The sequence below is a fragment of the Haliotis cracherodii genome, unplaced genomic scaffold, assembly GCF_022045235.1.
Source record: "Haliotis cracherodii isolate W230 unplaced genomic scaffold, xgHalCrac1.p SCAF_4, whole genome shotgun sequence".
NCBI lineage: Eukaryota > Metazoa > Mollusca > Gastropoda > Lepetellida > Haliotidae > Haliotis > Haliotis cracherodii.
In genome coordinates this window covers 16,869,952-16,888,652 of record NW_027266297.1, presented here as the reverse complement: position 1 = coordinate 16,888,652, position 18,701 = coordinate 16,869,952, and the positions used below count along the sequence as shown (strand labels likewise).

The 18,701-nt window shown below is 40.8% G+C and overlaps 1 protein-coding gene across 1 annotated transcript in view; it reads right to left on the bottom strand.

The window, feature by feature from the left end:
* Window positions 1-18,701, bottom strand: part of LOC139478230 (tyrosine-protein kinase Src42A-like) — a 45,155-nt gene that overhangs the window by 5,366 nt on the left and 21,088 nt on the right. Inside the window, exons 4-7 of the mRNA XM_071260634.1 lie at window positions 3,523-3,691; window positions 1,567-1,725; window positions 1,003-1,181; window positions 200-356 (exon numbers count right to left, since the gene is read on the bottom strand). Of these exons, the coding sequence (XP_071116735.1) occupies window positions 200-356; window positions 1,003-1,181; window positions 1,567-1,725; window positions 3,523-3,691 (664 nt within the window). The remainder of the gene's footprint in view (window positions 1-199; window positions 357-1,002; window positions 1,182-1,566; window positions 1,726-3,522; window positions 3,692-18,701) is intronic.

The following is an 18,701-nucleotide window of genomic DNA, read 5'->3' as shown; positions in this document are numbered from 1 at the left end:
AGAAATAACAAGAACCTCGACATGTCTCTGGAAGCATGTACAATCATTTCCAGCATGCAAACAGCCATTGACATACTTTTAAACCAGATTGTTTTCTAAATATTATGAAGTATTTTGTTTTGAATTGGAAACAAAATGGAATGTCTCTAAAAAAAATGAAGTCCCAGTGCCTAATTATCAATAATGCACAATGTTATACCTGGATAAGGCACCCGTCCATAAGTGACGATCTCGGTGAGCAGGATGCCGAAGGACCAGACGTCGGACTTGATGGTGAACCTGTTGTAGTTGGCGGCCTCGGGTGCCGTCCACTTGATGGGGAAGCGGGCTCCAACTCTAGCCTCATACTCATCCTCCTGGGGACACGTGCAATGGAGATGTTAGCATGGGACTACTGGCACCACTTCACTTCACACACTCATTGTAATTCTCTATCTTTGTTCTATCTATAGTTTTCTCTTTGAATTTTAATACAGAGTTTATTGCTGACTTCTTATAAAACAATTGTTGCAATCTCAGACATACCCAGCTTACACCGTTCAATAATCAAAGTAAAAAACTGATGACATGAGGGAAAGAAATGTGGGTTTTAATGTCACTTTTAATGGTATTTGAGGTCTAAATGATAAAGGAAGCCTTGAAAAATGCAGGTCCAATTAAAGCTTTCGTGAGACAAGCATGGGTATGGTGCTCACAAACCAAAAATCAGTCAGGGCCAATGTTGCAAACCGTTGAAGCTAAAAGACACATTGGTCAGCATACTGAGTGTACCTGGGACCACTGGGTACCCGTCCCCCGACTTAAATCTTTAAATCAGAAAATGTTATCTGCAATACAAACATTTTATCTTTCCTGTCACATCTTCACATACAAGAGCACTGACATTTACATATCGTGCAGCAACCTCCATCTTGGGAAGATGGGAAATTAAGTATTTTCAATAATTTATGCAATCTGATGAATCTCTGATAGCTACAGAATGGCATGTGGTACTTGACTTACCTTGATAACTCTGGCCAGACCAAAGTCAGCAATCTTGACGTTGTTGCAGTCTCCAACAAGGATGTTCCTGGCTGCCAGGTCCCTATGGATGTAGTTCTGTGATTCAAGGTAGGCCATGCCACAAGCAATCTGGGCAGCAATATCAATCAGCTGGGGCAGCTTCAGCACACGGCCCTTGCCTGAAAACACAGCAACATTATCATAAAAGTGCCAATATCACTTGTGTGCCACTCTCAGCAAATGGAAGTATGATATCTCATTTAAACCAATAAGAATCAAGCAAGTCTTGAATATAGGTTAAGCAGGTTCCAACTAGCATTTGAAAGTGAAACATGTCCAGGCTGCCTTCAGGACCCACAGATTTTAGAAGCTGCAGACCCTGACTAAACTCTTCAGGCCCTCTTTTGAAAAAATGTAGCTTCTTGTGACAGATAAATTGATCTGTAAATTGACTGCAGACCATAAGGACCCACACACATTTGAAACTATGGGCCCGACACAAGATCTTCTGCCACGGGCCGATGGGCAGGCACTTATTTTGAACACTGGTCAGGTGCCACCTACCCTGCAGGTATTCAAGCAGGCTGCCGTTCTTCATGAGCTCGGTTACGATGTAGATGGGCTCATCCTGAGTGCAGACGGCATACAGCTGGATCAGCTTGGAGTGTCTCAGCTTCTTCATGATCTGCGCCTCAGCCAGGAAGTCCTTGGGGTCCATGGTGCCTGGGACACAAGATGGATAATCAGCAGTAGAATCAAACATTTTTAGTCCATGAGGCCTTATAATGAGAACATATAGAAAAGCCCTTATTAAAGGCACATTTCTACTAGTCCATATGATACATTAATTATTGCGCAGTTTGGCAAGGACAATAGGACTAATGCGAATTTCTAACGCTGAAAAATGTGTTTTGACTGTTATACTATGATTGTAATAAAACCAGTTGGGCAAAAAGGTGTCTACTAGCCCAAATTCAACTTTAAGTCATCAGTTTCAGAGATTGTTCAGAACATATGTTTTTTTAATTAGATGGGATTACTAGACCGAACAGAATATCACTAAACTTGGGCAAGTCTATTAGGGAGAAGGCTGTATCATAGGCAAATGGCAAGATGGCAACACAAAAGGTCTTCACACGTGTGTGGTATGAAAGCCAGGTGATCTGCCTGCACTATGCACCAGGTAACATGACTGATCCAGGGACAGTATAGGCACACCTAGCACTGCATGGAGTGAGGTATGGAGCGAGGTGTTATGTATCTTAGAGACAAGTGTTTCCTGGTATGAATGTACCATAGGGAGGGAGCAAGACAACATGTTAGATGTGACTTCCTGTGATAAAAAAAATAGACCAAATAATCCATGAGTTTTAGTCCAGTGACCTCTCGAACCACATAATCTTAGCATTAACATTTTTGTAACAGTAAAGTTAACACTTAGGCCTGCAGGATATTACTGGTTTACTGGTATATTGAGTAAAAAATATAATAAAATAACAAGTTCTGTTATTATTTGCATAGTTTAACCTAAAATTTAAACAGAAATTCATTCACCTTTCCTTTCAAAATTGATTGACAAAAAAGCAGAAACACTGAGTTTTCTCTTACGTTATCTACCTTGTATGACTACAAAATGGCAGAAACTGATTATGCTAACTTTGTGGCATAATATCTATTTAAGTATGCAAAAAATAGGTTCTGCATGTACAAAGTGTGTCAATCACTGTCCAACAAGTTATCTCACAATATATTGCAATAGGTCATGAAATATTTGCAATACAATTTCATGGCCAATACACAGCCATTGTACTAGCACTAATATCCATTTATTATCACTTCATTGAACCAGTGGTATGATTGAAACAGATCTTGATATTTCTGAACATCTAGTTAGGGCTGAAGGGACATTTGTTTTCATGCTGCCAAGAATATTACACAATAAGTAATGTGTTATTTGATAGTGTGTGTGTGTGTGTGGGGGGGGGGGGGGGGGGGGGGGGTGGGGGGTGCGCACCCCAACCACCCTTCATGAGCGAGTGAGTGAGTGAGTGAGAGTGAGCGAGCGAGGTTTAACACCGCTTTTATAAACCTATTCATTGGGATCACTATTAAGTAAGAGACTTCTTTCTATAGGCATTAAAACCTATTGTGAGGTTCTACTTTCCAGTCGGGATAAATCTCATAAACAGGGATGTTGTAATGTCCCTGGGATTTTATATAACGTCCTGGGTATTTTATTAATATAACTTCCGTTCAGATTGTAACATGTAATGAAATGTAAAATCAAATGACAAATGTCTTCTTTATATTCCCGAGGATCGAACTCGCATCCTTCATATCTGTAGCCCAGTGAGTGTACCACGAGGCTACAGAGGTGTTGATAAGCCTCACTGGTTTTTAGAATGTTCTTTTCAAGATCCGTACGCCAGCAACAGATATTTTACAAGCGTTTCCTAAGGTTCATGGAAAGTATGTTCGAAACATAAAACATTAGTGTCTGTGTCTGTGAATGCTACCCACCTGGTTTGAGAGTCTTGATGGCGACAGGAGTGGTGTTGTTCCACAAGCCTTCCCACACCTCACCAAACTGGCCGTGGCCGATCTTGCGGATGAGTTTCAGGGAATTCTTGGGGATCTCCCACTGGTCCTTGGTGTTGTAGGACAGACCAACAGTCTGGGGCTTCTCCACCTGCAACACAAGGACAAAGTCACTAGGGCTCAAACACTACATTCAACTTACCAGGCTATCGTACGGCAACCTGAGAAGATTCGGGTTAGAATAGGACTTCTGCAAACAATGCTTGCCTTAAAAGGCGACTAAGAGGATTGGGTGGTCAGGCTAGCTGATTTGGTTGATGCATGTCATCGTATCCATATTGTATGCATTGATGCGTGTGATGTCAATCACTGGATTGTTTGGTTTAAACTCGATATACATTTACAGACTGATGTCATAGAGCTAGAATATTGCTGAGTGTGGTGTTAAACAGCAAAGCATGATACAACATGCATGCTCTATTTCTTATATAATTAGGTAATTTCTTTAAAGGAAAAAGCCCTTCTACGTTCATAATCATTTCTTAGATATCAAATTTTGGTATTTTATGACAACATCAAATAATTGGTTGGTTGGGTTGTTGTATAACACCGCACTCAGCAATATTCCAGCAATATGACGGTGGTCTGTAATCAATATAGTCTGGACCAGAAAATCCAGTGATTAATATCGTGAGCATCGATCCACGCAATTGAGATCGATGACATGCATCAACCATGACCTACCGATCCCCTTTGTCGCCTTTCAAGGCAATCATTGTTTGCTGGAGACCTATTCTACCCCGGATCTTCACGGGTCACATCAAATAAAATTAAGTAATTTGTAACAGTTTCTAATTAACATGATTTAAGTGCCAAGGTCTAAAACAATTCACAAAACAATATGTATCAATACACAATGACACACATCACATACCATACTGTTGGTTTAATATTGCAGAGCACTAATCATGCTAAATTATCAGTGAACTGTTCAGCTTATGTTACTGAATTAGGAGCATTTTCGCAATACCGACCTTGTCAATCTGTGCAGAGTGTCTTATAAGAACACAGCTAGAATACAATATATACTGAACAAAATAAGTGGGATCATGCATAATGTTGGCAGCGTTAGAAATTGGCACTAGTCCAATAGTCCTTGCCAAACTGCCCAATAGTTAAGGTAGTATAAGGGCTAGTAGAAACTTGCCTATTTTGAAGGTTTTGCTTTATGTTATCATCAGGACTAGTAGACTAAAGCTGTTAATTTCTACTGCTGGTTGGGGGTATTTTTATGAAATTGTGTGCTCAGTCTTTACTACAACAAAATTGCCCAAGAATTTCACACGGTCCAGAGACAACCATCCTTTCTTCAAGCTCAGCAGGAGAGTGGTAAACAGAGTGTGACAGACAACCAAGACCATATGTTCAGTTTCTGTTCACACAGATTGTGTTCTCCACAACCGACATAATAAACAGAGACACTCAGCTAGAGATTGCATAGGAGTGGTAGAAAGCAGTCTTACGCCAGTCAGCCTAAGACGCCAGGAATGGGCTCATCCAGTGTACCTACCCACTTGGGGAATCGAACCTGGTTCTCGGGTCTAATTAAACCCTCACTTAGTGTTTGCTTATTGTTAAACGTCACACTCTGCAATAATCAAGAAACATAACGGTGGCCTGTAAATAATGAAGTCAGGACCAGACAATTCAGTGATTGATATTGTGTGCAAAGAGTCACACTGTCAGGGTACAAGGACACACAATCAACGAAGCCTGACCACCCGGTTCATTTGGTCGCCTGTTACGACCAGCCTAGGTTGTTGGGGATCAATTCTAACCAAGAATCCTCATTGGGGAAACTGCTGGACTCATGCCAAGGCTTGTGGCTATCAGCACAGGCCAACTTTTTGTGATCAAGGTTTATTTTCCACGGCTCCGGCTCTTAAAACTGTCTTGGGAATTATGCCTTAATTTAACCATACAGGAAACATTCCAGATTGATAAAACAGCTGGTATTTCTATTATCTATCAACAATTAATTAGATACACAGTAATGCATTTTACAGATATTACAAGTTCCACCATCAACATGTAAATCTACTCAGAAAATGAATCATACCCATCAACAAATATTTTTCATTTTTTTTCAAAACAATGTTCTCACAGACATTATTGACCAGGTTGACTCATATTGGCTATACTGGTACAGTAGTACATCCATTTTACGATCTATTTTCAGAGCAATATGACTGTTAAAACCCGTCCAGTCAATACAGCTTGATGCTTTATTATTCATGATGATTCATCTCTTCATCATCCACCAACATTACTGTCAAACAAGCCTGATTCAGATAAAGGTCAAACTGTCCTACTCTGCTACAACTATGTAATTGCTTACAATGATTGTGCTGACAACAGCAATTAAAGTCAATGTCTTGTTTTTCATGACCACCCCATAAAGCTTACTTCTGTCTCCAAGAATGTAAGGCGACAATAATGTTTTTGGTTTACGGATCCACTGAAATACGAAATACATAGTGAAATGTTTACAACAAAGTTTGAAGTGATGTAGACCCATGAGTTACAGCCCTTTGGTATGACATATCTGTTTGTGCAGTCATCAAGGCTGGAAAATGGCAATATTCATGTGCCTCATGAGTGCTATTGAAGGGCCTAAATTCAGTTATAGATGTTTTTCAACCACCAACATCGTAAGAATAGAACAAAATCAACCAAAACCAATAAAAATATAATTTATCATCTGAGCATTGTAAATGCATAACACTGTTGGGTGGTTTTGACATTAACCAACACATGAAGACAACCTACAAAATACATTTCTGCTGAGTGAGTGAGTGAGTGAGTGAGTTAGTTTTGTTTATTGACTCTTTGAAAAGGATTTCAGTTATATCCCGGCATGGGGGAAGGCATGAAGTGATGCAGATCTCTGCATTTCCCACTTTGGTCAAATCTACGAGCACAGGTATGGTGCTGAAAAACCAAGAAACAATCAGGGCGAATTGTGATTTGACCCTACAGCCATCTTGAATGCCTGAGGGATGCACTCTGCGCAGCGAATTGCAGCACCTGAGATGACTGAGCAAACTGTACCCCATGCAGACACATGAAGGGAGAAAAGGAAGAAAAAGGACCAAAAAACAATCGCCAAATCATTAGAGAAAACCGGATTTCTCCTTAATTAAAGTGTAACCAAGGCAAAGTTTATCCTACAGGACCGTGGTTCTTGACACCAGTGAGTGCGAGTGTAATTCAATATGCACTGATGACACCAAGATGTTGAGTAAGGTTGGTGTAGACTGCAATGTTTCACCGCTGAACATCGCCCACATTAAACTCTGGCACTTCCAGCTGGGCTGATGGAACTATTCAAGTGTGCAACCATCTCTGTCAAACCTGTGGCCTCGTGGGGGCCATCTCAATCTCATTTCTGCATTAATAATAAATATACAATAAACTATCATGTCCGAACTAACACAAGCAAAAGGCCCTCAGGCAATGTTGTTTGAAAACTTAGTGTGGGCAATGGGCATGGTGCATGTATTAACATTGAACCCAAGGAACAGAGAAACAGAAGCGTCACTCAGTGACTGTGCTTCCAAGTTTCAAGGCAGAAAATAAAATGTTGGCATACAAGAATGTTTTACTGACATTGGCAATGAGTGAGTGAGTGAGTGAGTTGGGTTTGACGTCGCTTTTAACAGTATTCCAGTTATATTGCAGCGTGTCAGCTTAATGTGGGAGGAAAGCCTGAAGTGATGCAAGTTTCAGATGTTTACCACTTCGGTGAAACCCAAGAGCACGGGTATGGTGCTGACAAACCTAGAAACATAATTGGGAGAACCGGGATTCGAACCCACAATCATAGGTTTCTGGTGTGCCCAAGGGACGCAACTCTGCACAGCGAATCGCCTTAGACAACTGGGCCACCCGTGCCCCCACATTGGCAATGAAGTTTCTAGTCTATCCTAACATTGACATTTATACCAGTTGCTCACTGAGATCATGTTATGTCAATTAGAGCAAATGTAATTCAAATTTGAATACTGCAAAAATTCTGCCTTTTGCCCTAATCTCTAAAGACTTCAGAAAGTCTATGAATCATTAACAGGTTTAAAAGTTGAAATAAACTTCACATTTTCTTCCCTCTTTTCCATTAGTTTTGTTACGATTTTCAAAGGTCACATCTGTGAAACATGGAAGGCATTTGAAAATCTTGAGTTGTTCCCCGAGAAACATACCGCACCCAAGCAGATGGCTGGCTCATAGCTAATCCAGGATCTCATCCTCCAACAAATAGGCAAAAACGCATTTCCATTTTTAAATCTTACGATTCAAGAAGCGTGCGTTGCATAAAGGCAGTTTCCCTCAATTGTTTTTTTCTCTGAGCTCTTCTTACTTTCACTGGTGGCTTGCAGCTTGAAGCTATTATGACAACCAGTTGGGTGTTTCTAACTTTCACAAGCGTATGTGCTTGATGCTTTATCACGACAATCAGCTGTGTTGAGACAAGGCCTGTATTATTCAAACTAGGACTTCAATCACTGATTTACACCTCCAGAATACAAGTGATGTCCATCCATCAGCTTCATCCAAACACAACAGCAAACAAACTCCTCCAATCATTCAGATGCAATCATGCCACACTTAGCAACATACTAGGTATATGACCCCAGTCAGTAAATAATCGAGTCTTGACCAGACAATCCAGTGATTGACATCATGAGCATTCATCTAAGCAATTGGGATATGGTGACAATTGTCATGCATCAACCAAGCATGCTTGACCACCTGATCCTGTTAGCCACCTCTTGCAACAAGCATGGGTTGCTGAAGACCAATCTGACCCGGATCTACAAGGGGGACCAAATCTTTAAGTACTGTAAAATCTGACGATCACTATCAAAATCATTTTTACCACAAAAAACATGTTACATGGTTAGTGATCAGTACTTTTTGCTTTTATTTTATTATTATTACTTTCTGATTTAGTGTCAACCTTTCAGGCAATATAATGGCAAATTCAGAATCAGTATTTTGAAACAAAAACTATTTTTCATTTTCAGCAAAGTCCCTAATATTTCAATTACAGTACCTATTTCATCTTGGAAAAGTGAGACATTTTCTGATAATATGCATATAGCAACATCTTTATACAAACAAATTAAAAGTCAATACAAGTCCTTCAGAAAAAAACTCTTGCATGCATTCCACTGTTTTCATCTACTGTTACAACCACTCTTGTCTCAAAGTATGGACTTCCAGAATGTGTGTTGAATATTGAATTATTTACAAAATATCACTCATTTTGAAACTTTCAAAATAATTGACAAAATCAAAAGAGACGTCTCATTAATGGCAAAAGCTTTTATGATTACATTTTTTTCAAAGCACTGACAACAGAGCCCCTAGCAGTCATTTCAGAAGAAATCATTAAGTGACTTCCTGGTTTTTGTGACACCAGTAGCAAGTGCCCTAAACAAGCACTTGCCAGGTCGAGTGTCAGCGGATGACGGGACGTCAAGTAGAAAGTAATTTGACGAGGATTGCAAGAACTATTGTAGCTTGGTGCAGGCCTCCCATTAAAATGTACTTGGATGCATTCCCCTAGGTTTTTACAGCTGAATCAAAGCGAGGATATAAAAAGTTTGCCTAAGATCTGCTCATTAATTTCCACGTTCAGTATGTCAAGGCCATTGCAGCTTTATGCCAAAACATCAAAGTAAACCCTTCAAACCAAATTTAAATTAATTTATTTTTGATAATATTTTATTTATTATGTCAACACTGTACACGATGAGCACAAAATGGATAATTAACTTATAAATGTTGAAGGGTTGAAATGTTTCTTTATTTACTCACTGCTACCACAGAAACATGACACCAGTGACTCATCATCCATGCCACACAACAGCTATTCTTGGTGTTCCAAGTCAAATACACTGAACACACATGGGGTTCTCTAGTCTCTAAATGACTATGATGATAGAGCTCACTTTTTTCCTATGTGACAAAAACTTCCTCAAAACATGTACAGACTTACATTATATCATCTGCATCAATGTCACCTAACTGGTTACTTCATTTAAAGCAGATCCGGGGTAGAATAGGTCTTCAGCAACCCATGCTTGCCGTAAAAGGCGACTATGCTTGTTGTAAGAGGCGACTAACGGCATCGGGTGGTCAGGCTCACTGACTTGCATGTCATCATATCCCAAATGTGTGGATCGATGCTCATGTCAATCACTGGATTGTCTGTTCCAGACTAGATTATTTACAGACCGCTGTTATAAAGCTGGAATATTGCTGAGTGTGGCTTTTAACAACAAACAAACAAAACATTTCACGCAAATATATGTCTTATAACATACAATAATAAATAATGTTAATTTATTACAAACATTTGAATACAATTAAACATTATATTTATCACTTAAAACACTCAAACAGAATACCACCACAGCAAATAACGCACAACAAAACATCTGATCATAACTGTTCCTTCCAACATCAGTGACTACAAAGTTTCTCCTTGCTGATGATAGAAATAAACTAACTAGTGACATAAAACAGAACTCCAGACAGAAGCTTCCTTGATCTGCCATTTATATCATATCCCACCATCACATCCCTGTGCATAGAATGTTAATTACAGCTGTGTATTGATTCAGCGTGAGCCACTTCTGTAACTGTCCTGCACTGATGGGAAAAACATCCATTTACTTACAGGAAAGGAGAAGTTTACCACAGATAGTGTCTGTGTGCGCTCGCATGTGTCTGTGTTCGTGCAAGTGAGTGAGTGCCCTTGTGAGGGAGTGGGTTTGAGCGAGCAAGTGAATATAGTTCTAGATACTTCGAGAAATGATCCATAACTATGAACTAGTACATAACATCAACCCAAATCCCTTTCACCCAACATTGTACAATTCTCAAAATATATTGACATATCAATTAAAATCATAAATCCAAAAGGCAAAATGCAAGAACATCACCTAACCAATATTTAGAGAATAAATCAAACATTTCCATGTTTTATTGGGAATAATTAATGCACTACCCAGCAGGTGGCGCAACAAGCGATGGCACTATCCACACTTAATGTCGGCAACACCCCATGCTACGGGCCATCGTTACGTGTTGCATTATTTACAACAGTGACTCACTCCTTCACGGCTAAAATACACACAGGGTAATCGATTTCACCCATGCCTAATTTCCACTTGAAGACTGAAGACTTGGAGTGAATATAATATCCCTGCCCTGAGAGAAATGCATTGAATGAATCCTGGCGAAGTATTTGCTCTGAGGAAGATCAATCACATATGGAAATCATGAAGCCATGAATAACAACTATTATGGCTGGTCTGGGGCTATGGGGCTATAATGAACTCAAGTGTATGTATGTATTTAGAACATGACTTCGGGCAAGCAAATCATTGCTCTGATGGATAACCGTGTTTCTTATTATTAGCCTTTGTATAGTTCTATAAGCTGTTAAGGTGACCGCAATTGAAGAGAAACCATTGTAGGTAAGGTAGCTGTATAGATCTACAGTATTTGACCCAATGAATGTGGGGTTTTCTCAACCAAGAAAGACAAGTTGTTGAAATGGAGGGTCGTTTCCATGATGCAAATTTCACATGATCTATGATTTGTCATGTAGCAAACATACCAGGTGGATGAAGGGATAATGCAATTTGGCCTCAAAGGAATAATTTTATGGTCCCGAGTGAGTGAGTTGGGTTTAAACCCACTTTGAACAGTATTCCAGCTATATCACTGCATCAGCTTCATGTGTGAGGAAAGTTGGAAGTGATGCAGGCCAGACGTTTGCACACTTGTTAAGCCAACCAACTCAGGCACAATGGTGCTGACAGACCTAGAAACATAATCAGAACAAACCACGATCCAAACCCCAAACCTTAGGTTTCCGGAGTACCCATATAGGAATGCAACTCTGCACAGCGAAGCCAGTCCAAAAACCCAATTGATTACTCTTTTGTTTGAAATTAAGGGGGTCCTGATGTCCTTTATCATGTTTATTTTAATATTTGAATTTACTTTTTCTGTAACTTTTAACACCGAGGTCATGACATTCATTGGCATTCATGCTTACTTTTAAACACTGTCACTGTTGCCAGCGTCTACTTATGTTTCCAGGAAGGTTAATACATACCACATTCTTCGTAATAAGCGGCACAGGTGCTTAGAAAATTGACAAAGAGGGGTGCTTAAAAAAACCAGACACGAATCAAATTTGTTTTCAGAGAAGGAGTGGTAATGAACAAACTTAGGTCAAACGTCAATGAAACTTACACTTAATTACTGTGCACTTTAATACCCCTTCTGCACTGCCGTTTACTATAAACAAAATGCGTAACGTACAAAAGAAAATATGGGCTGTCATGTAAATTTTCGGTCTTAGTAGAGAGTGCTTACAAAAATTAGTTTCAGATCAGCGTAGGAAGTTGGTTCAGGGGTGGAGCAGAGAGATCATTGGAGCAGGATGCAATGGTGAACGATTGTAACCATGATTAGTTTATCCGGAATTCTTTTAGTTTTACAATCTGTCCTGGAATTCAAAAGGTACCATCAGATTAACAGATTAACATTTCTCACAGGAAATAGATTAATATTTACGAGTGTTATCGCTTATTTCTTTTTCTGAATTAAACTATCAATAAATGATTTACTTCAGGCTGAGACACAATGCAAATCAATAAAACCTAACAGTAAATCTCTTGCAAGCTCCAATCCCTTCTAAAACGCCCAAGTTACAAATATCACGTCTTCGATGCCAACACCAAGTGTCATGCTATTGATTTTCTCCACACTGAATTATGGCAAACCTGGCAAATCCCCAAATGGACTGATCTTTCGTGAAGGCTTGTGCACAATTGCTTATCAATGCAACGTCACTTGCACACTGTCACTGTCTGACACTAATACCCATTAAAACACATCCATGTACATGATGCAGGATGGGGGGTCAAGCCGACCTTAGCCTTTTCAGATGGGAGGACCACAAACTAGTTGCCTTGCATTCATACTCAGCAACTATCTTTGCCGTGTTGCACGCAGTAGACAGTTTGCTTGGAAAATGGCAAAGTTGGAGGAGATTTTTTCATGAATTTATGGCAAAAACCAAAGGTTTGCACAGATACTGTGTGTCGGAGCCAATCAGACATGTGAGCCATTGCGTGACAGTTACTAGCACCTGTACTGAAATGTCATGTTGAGAGAAAAAAAAAGTTGAAAGGTGTTCAATGACACTGACGCTTTTAAAATGCTGCTTAAAGATATCTGAGCCAAGTCCCTTTGTCAAGTTGCAGAATTATAAATCCCATATCCTGGTCTGCTTCCTTGTTAATCGCAGGTGTTTATTGATAGATACTGTGAGAAAGAAGTGCAGTCTGTGTGAGTCACGTGGCCTTGTACAATCTGTGTCACATGCCCTTGTACAATCTGCGTGAGTCACGTGGCCTTGTACAATCTGTGTCACATGCCCTTGTACAATCTGCGTGAGTCACGTGGCCTTGTACAATCTGTGTCGTGTGCCCTTGTACAATCTGAGTGAGTCATGTGCCCTTGTACAATCTGTGTCACATGCCCTTGTACAATCTGAGTGAGTCATGTGCCCTTGTACAATCTGTGTCACATGCCCTTGTACAATCTGTGTCACATGCCCTTGTACAATCTGAGTGAGTCATGTGCCCTTGTACAATCTGTGTCACATGCCCTTGTACAATCTGCATGAGTCACGTGGCCTTGTACAATCTGTGTCGTGTGCCCTTGTACAATCTGTGTCACATGCCCTTGTACAATCTGAGTGAGTCATGTGCCCTTGTACAATCTGTGTCACATGCCCTTGTACAATCTGTGTCACATGCCCTTGTACAATCTGTGTCACATGCCCTTGTACAATCTGAGTGAGTCATGTGCCCTTGTACAATCTGTGTCACATGCCCTTGTACAATCTGTGTCACATGCCCTTGTACAATCTGTGTCACATGCCCTTGTACAATCTGAGTGAGTCATGTGCCCTTGTACAATCTGTGTCACATGCCCTTGTACAATCTGTGTCACATGCCCTTGTACAATCTGTGTGAGTCACGTGGCCTTGTACAATCTGTGTCGTGTGCCCTTGTACAATCTACATGAGTCACATGGCCTTGTGCAATCTGTGTGAGTCATGTGCACTAGTACAATCTGTGTGAGTCATGTGCCCTTGCACAATCTGTGTGAGTCACATGCCCTAGTACAATCTGTGTGAGTCATGTGCCCTTGCGCAATCTGTGTGAGTCACATGCCCTTGTGCAATCTGTGTGAGTCATGTGCCCTAGTGCAATCTGCGTGAGTCACATGCCCTTGTGCAATCTGTTTCACATGCCCTAGTACAATCTGTGTGAGTCATGTGCCCTTGTGCAATCTGTGAGAGTCATGTGCCTTAGTACAATCTGTGTGAGTCACATGCCCTTGTGCAATCTGTGTGAGTCATGTGCCCTTGTACAATCTGTGTGAGTCACGTGCCCTTGTGCAATCTGTGTGAGTCATGTGCCCTTGTACAATCTGTGTGAGTCATGTGCCCTTGTACAATCTGTGTGAGTCACGTGCCCTTGTGCAATCTGTGTGAGTCATGTGCCCTTGTACAATCTGTGTGAGTCATGTGCCCTTGTGCAATCTGTGTGAGTCATGTGCCCTTGTACAATCTGTGTGAGTCACGTGCCCTTGTACAATCTGCGTGAGTCACATGCCCTTGTGCAATCTGTTTCACATGCCCTAGTACAATCTGTGTGAGTCATGTGCCCTTGTGCAATCTGTGAGAGTCATGTGCCTTAGTACAATCTGTGTGAGTCACATGCCCTTGTGCAATCTGTGAGAGTCATGTGCCTTAGTACAATCTGTGTGAGTCACATGCCCTTGTGCAATCTGTGTGAGTCATGTGCCCTTGTACAATCTGTGTGAGTCACGTGCCCTTGTACAATCTGTGTGAGTCACGTGCCCTTGTGCAATCTGTGTGAGTCACGTGCCCTTGTGCAATGTGTGAATGAGCGGGTGAGTGGGTAGATTGAGTGAGTGAAGTACCCTTGCACAAGTTACAACATGAGTGTTTTGGTGTGTTTTTTCTCAACACTGCACTCAGCAATATTCCAGCTATATGACGGCGGTCTGTAAATGATCCTGTCTGGACAACAGGAGTGCGTGCAAGGCCCTTGTACAATGTGTGAGTTAAACAATGTAATATTGCTGTGAATATATCATGGTGAAAGAATATTTTGCATCCTCAAGCCAAAGTCTTCCATAGGATAAGTTAACGTTACTTATTTGATTACCCTCTCATCCTTATAAAACAACACAAAAATAAGTATATTTCCCAATTCCTTGTGGCCATGATGTTCTAAAAGATCAGGACAAAACAACAGTTTTTAATCAAAGGCAAGTAATAGCCAGCTTGTCAGAAACAAAGTGCTTGCAAGTTAAGCTGGCAAGGACATCCTGCTGAGAGAGTTTACTGTACATGCTACAACTACACAGATGATGCCGGGGATGATGTCTACTTATGATGGTCACTGTAAGAATCATGTCTCAAGGATTCCTTTGTCATAATGCAGTCAGCGACTTGAGTAAGTCTTGTCAAGTAAGACCCGCTCTGAACAAGACAAACATAAATTCCTCAAAGCAGCAGTTACAAGGAATACTTGGGGTACATGATGCTATTTCTCTTAATGTAAGTGTTTGCCACAACCATATTAGATCAAAGGAGTCTTCATATGGGATTTGAAACCCGAAGCTCTTGGGACTAATCAGAAGAATACAAATACTTTCCTTGTCAAACACTGCATCTTCTCAGCATCAAAACGAGATTATACAATGAGAAAGAAATACTACAAAATTTCAATTTAGAACAGATGTTTCAGCAGTTGTGGAAGTAAATTAGGTCCCCTATGAATGTTGACATTGCTGTATTACTTCATGAAGTCAACTAAATGTCACAAATTGGATCCACATACATACATATTCTGGTGGGCTTGTAAACCAAATATGCCTGCCAAGATTCAAACCTCACTTCTTTACACATTCTGGTGTGTGCCCAGGGGGTCATCTAGACCTGCTCCGAGGCCAATATTCAGTCCCAAGTCTGGAACAGGCTCAGGGGGTTATCTAGACCTGCTCTGAGGCCAATATTCAGTCCCAAGTCTGGAGCAGGCTCAGGGGGGTATCTAGACCTGCTCTGAGGCCAATATTCAGTCCCAAGTCTGGAACAGGCTCAGGGGGTTATCTAGACCTGCTCCGAGGCCAATATTCAGTCCCAAGTCTGGAGCAGGCTCAGGGGGGTATCTAGACCTGTTCTGAGGCCAATATTCGGTCCCAAGTCTGGAGCAAGCTCAGGGGGGTATCTAAACCTGTTCTGAGGCCAATATTCAGTCCCAAGTCTGGAACAGGCTCAGGGGGGTATCTAAACCTGTTCTGAGGCCAATATTCAGTCCCAAGTCTGGAGCAAGCTCAGGGGGGTATCTAAACCTGTTCTGAGGCCAATATTCAGTCCCAAGTCTGGAGCAAGCTCAGGGGGGTATCTAAACCTGTTCTGAGGCCAATATTCAGTCCCAAGTCTGGAGCAAGCTCAGGGGGGTATCTAGACCTGCTCTGAGGCCAATATTCAGTCCCAAGTCTGGAGCAAGCTCAGGGGGGTATCTAGACCTGTTCTGAGGCCAATATTCAGTTCCAAGTCTGGAGCAAGCTCAGGGGGGTATCTAGACCTGCTCTGAGGCCAATATTCAGTTCCAAGTCTGGAGCAAGCTCAGGGGGTTATCTAGACCTGCTCTGAGGCCAATATTCAGTTCCAAGTCTGGAGCAAGCTCAGGGGGGTATCTAGACCTGTTCTGAGGCCAATATTCAGTTCCAAGTCTGGAGCATATGTCAGAAAAATTCCCCAAAGGGAAATATAAATACGCCAATTCATGTTGATAGAGTTACAACTAATGTTATGGCTTCGTACAGGTAATTGTATATAACTAAAAACAGGAACAATAAAAAGGAAAAGGCTTTAACCCTTATTTTTACCTTATTCAAAGTTAAAATAGCTCAGAAATTCGTAAAATAACTCTTAAGAAATCCCAATTTCAAAAAATTATTATTCTTTTCCAAATTTGCCCGAAAAGGGCAATGGTTTAGAATCTGAGAAAATCCCTGTAGCATGCCAGTGTTTAAGCACCTAACTAGTATTACATGATTTAGGTAGAACTATCATGTTGAATTAACATTAAAGTTCATTGATATAGTTCTACATATATTTCAGAGGTAAGTTCTAATGTATGAATACTGTATTACAAATACAGAGTCTACAGTCAATTGTCAGCCATAACAATGATTAATCACACTGTCTAGCTATCATGTACCAAAGCCGATTACGTCTTGTCAAACAAAGAGTAGACAAGTGTTCTGCATGTCTAGATGGCAGGCAACAATGGGCGAGAGTTTGTACATGATGAACATATCCGACCTGTCTACTGTACGTACTGTACAGTGCTGTACAGTGGGTGGCTGTGATCTGCCTGTATATCACCATCATGTACCTTATTTCCTCTAATAAGTGTTGGGAATTTAATTGGTACTGCTTCCAATAAGCATTGCGGACAAAGTCATGTACAACACAATAACCATTGAGTCTTGTAGTTATTAAGGTTAACACTCCACACAGAGAGCTTTTGTTTCAATTTCACATTACAAGTACTATGTTCATGTTTGCTTTCCGTCATGAAATAAATTCTGTAGCAAGAACATAAAATTCTATTGCATGTCAATTTATTAGTGACTGTTACTTATGCAACACCATAGTTGAAATATTAGGCACCACTACGTATGTTGTTCAAAGACTACATACCGAAACACTTATTAGAGGAAATACAGTATTGACAACTGACGGCATGTTCCAACAGTCCCTGGGCGGTCGGGTAGCCTAGTGGTTAAAGCATTCGTTCGTCACGCCGAAGACCCATGTTCAATTACCGACATGGGTACAATGTGTGAAGCCCATTTCTGGTGTCCCCCGCAGTGATATTGCTGGAATATTGCCAAAAGCTGCGTAAAACCATACTCGCTCACTCACTCCAACAGTCCCTACCAACCAAATTACCTCTATCAATGGCAAGTTACTGAATACAACTGTGTAACATTTAGTTTCTGTGCATCTCTACCCTGAGGCAATTAAAACAGGAGCACTGCTGATCAAGATCTGGCGATATGCTACTGAAATACTGTCCTATTTTTGTCATGTCACGTTGATCCTATTCCTCAATGGCACTGAAGGAAGCAATATCATTATACCATAGCAGCCTGGCTTAAACCTGAAACTATTGATGCACTTGAAAATAACGCCTACATACCACAATTAGAAGCAATCATTGAATAAACAAGCACTGACAAAATATATGAGTAATCTGATCTCCAGAAATGTCTTCCTTATGTGAATCACAAAGCATACTTAAGCAAAAACAAAAAGGGAAAGAAATGTGATTGATTAAACTGCCATTTCCTCATAAATGATATATATGTACCCTAAAATCAATCTAAATGTCATTAGGACAGCCATATGTTTGACAACAGCAACAAAAACATGCAAGCACCCCGTCAGAAATTTGGCATAAAAAGAAATGTGGTTCTTCTCATTCCTCTAAACTGAATATCCAGGCGCCAAGCCAGACAACGCTGTTAATATACATAACGTACCCAGGAACAGTACAATTGTACATGCAGGAAAATTTCCTTCCTCCCACCTAAATATGGAAAGCAAAAACCTGTTCCTCTGTGGTTTTGTTTGTTTCATGTTTAACGCCGCACTCAGCAATATTCCAGCAATACGACAGCTGTCTGGAGATAATCGAGTCTGAACCAGACAATCTAGTGATTGACATCATGAGCATCGAACCACACAATTGGGATACGATGATGTGCATCAACCAAGTCAGCGAGCCTGACCACCCAATCCCATTAGTCACCTCTTACAACAAGAAAAGTCACCTTTTACATCAAGCATGGGTTGCTGAAGACCTATTCTACCCCGGATCTTCACGGGTCTGTTCCTGTGCTGGGTAAGTCCACTAATCTGAGACCAGTAAATTGGTAACATTTCCTTGTGGTCTACA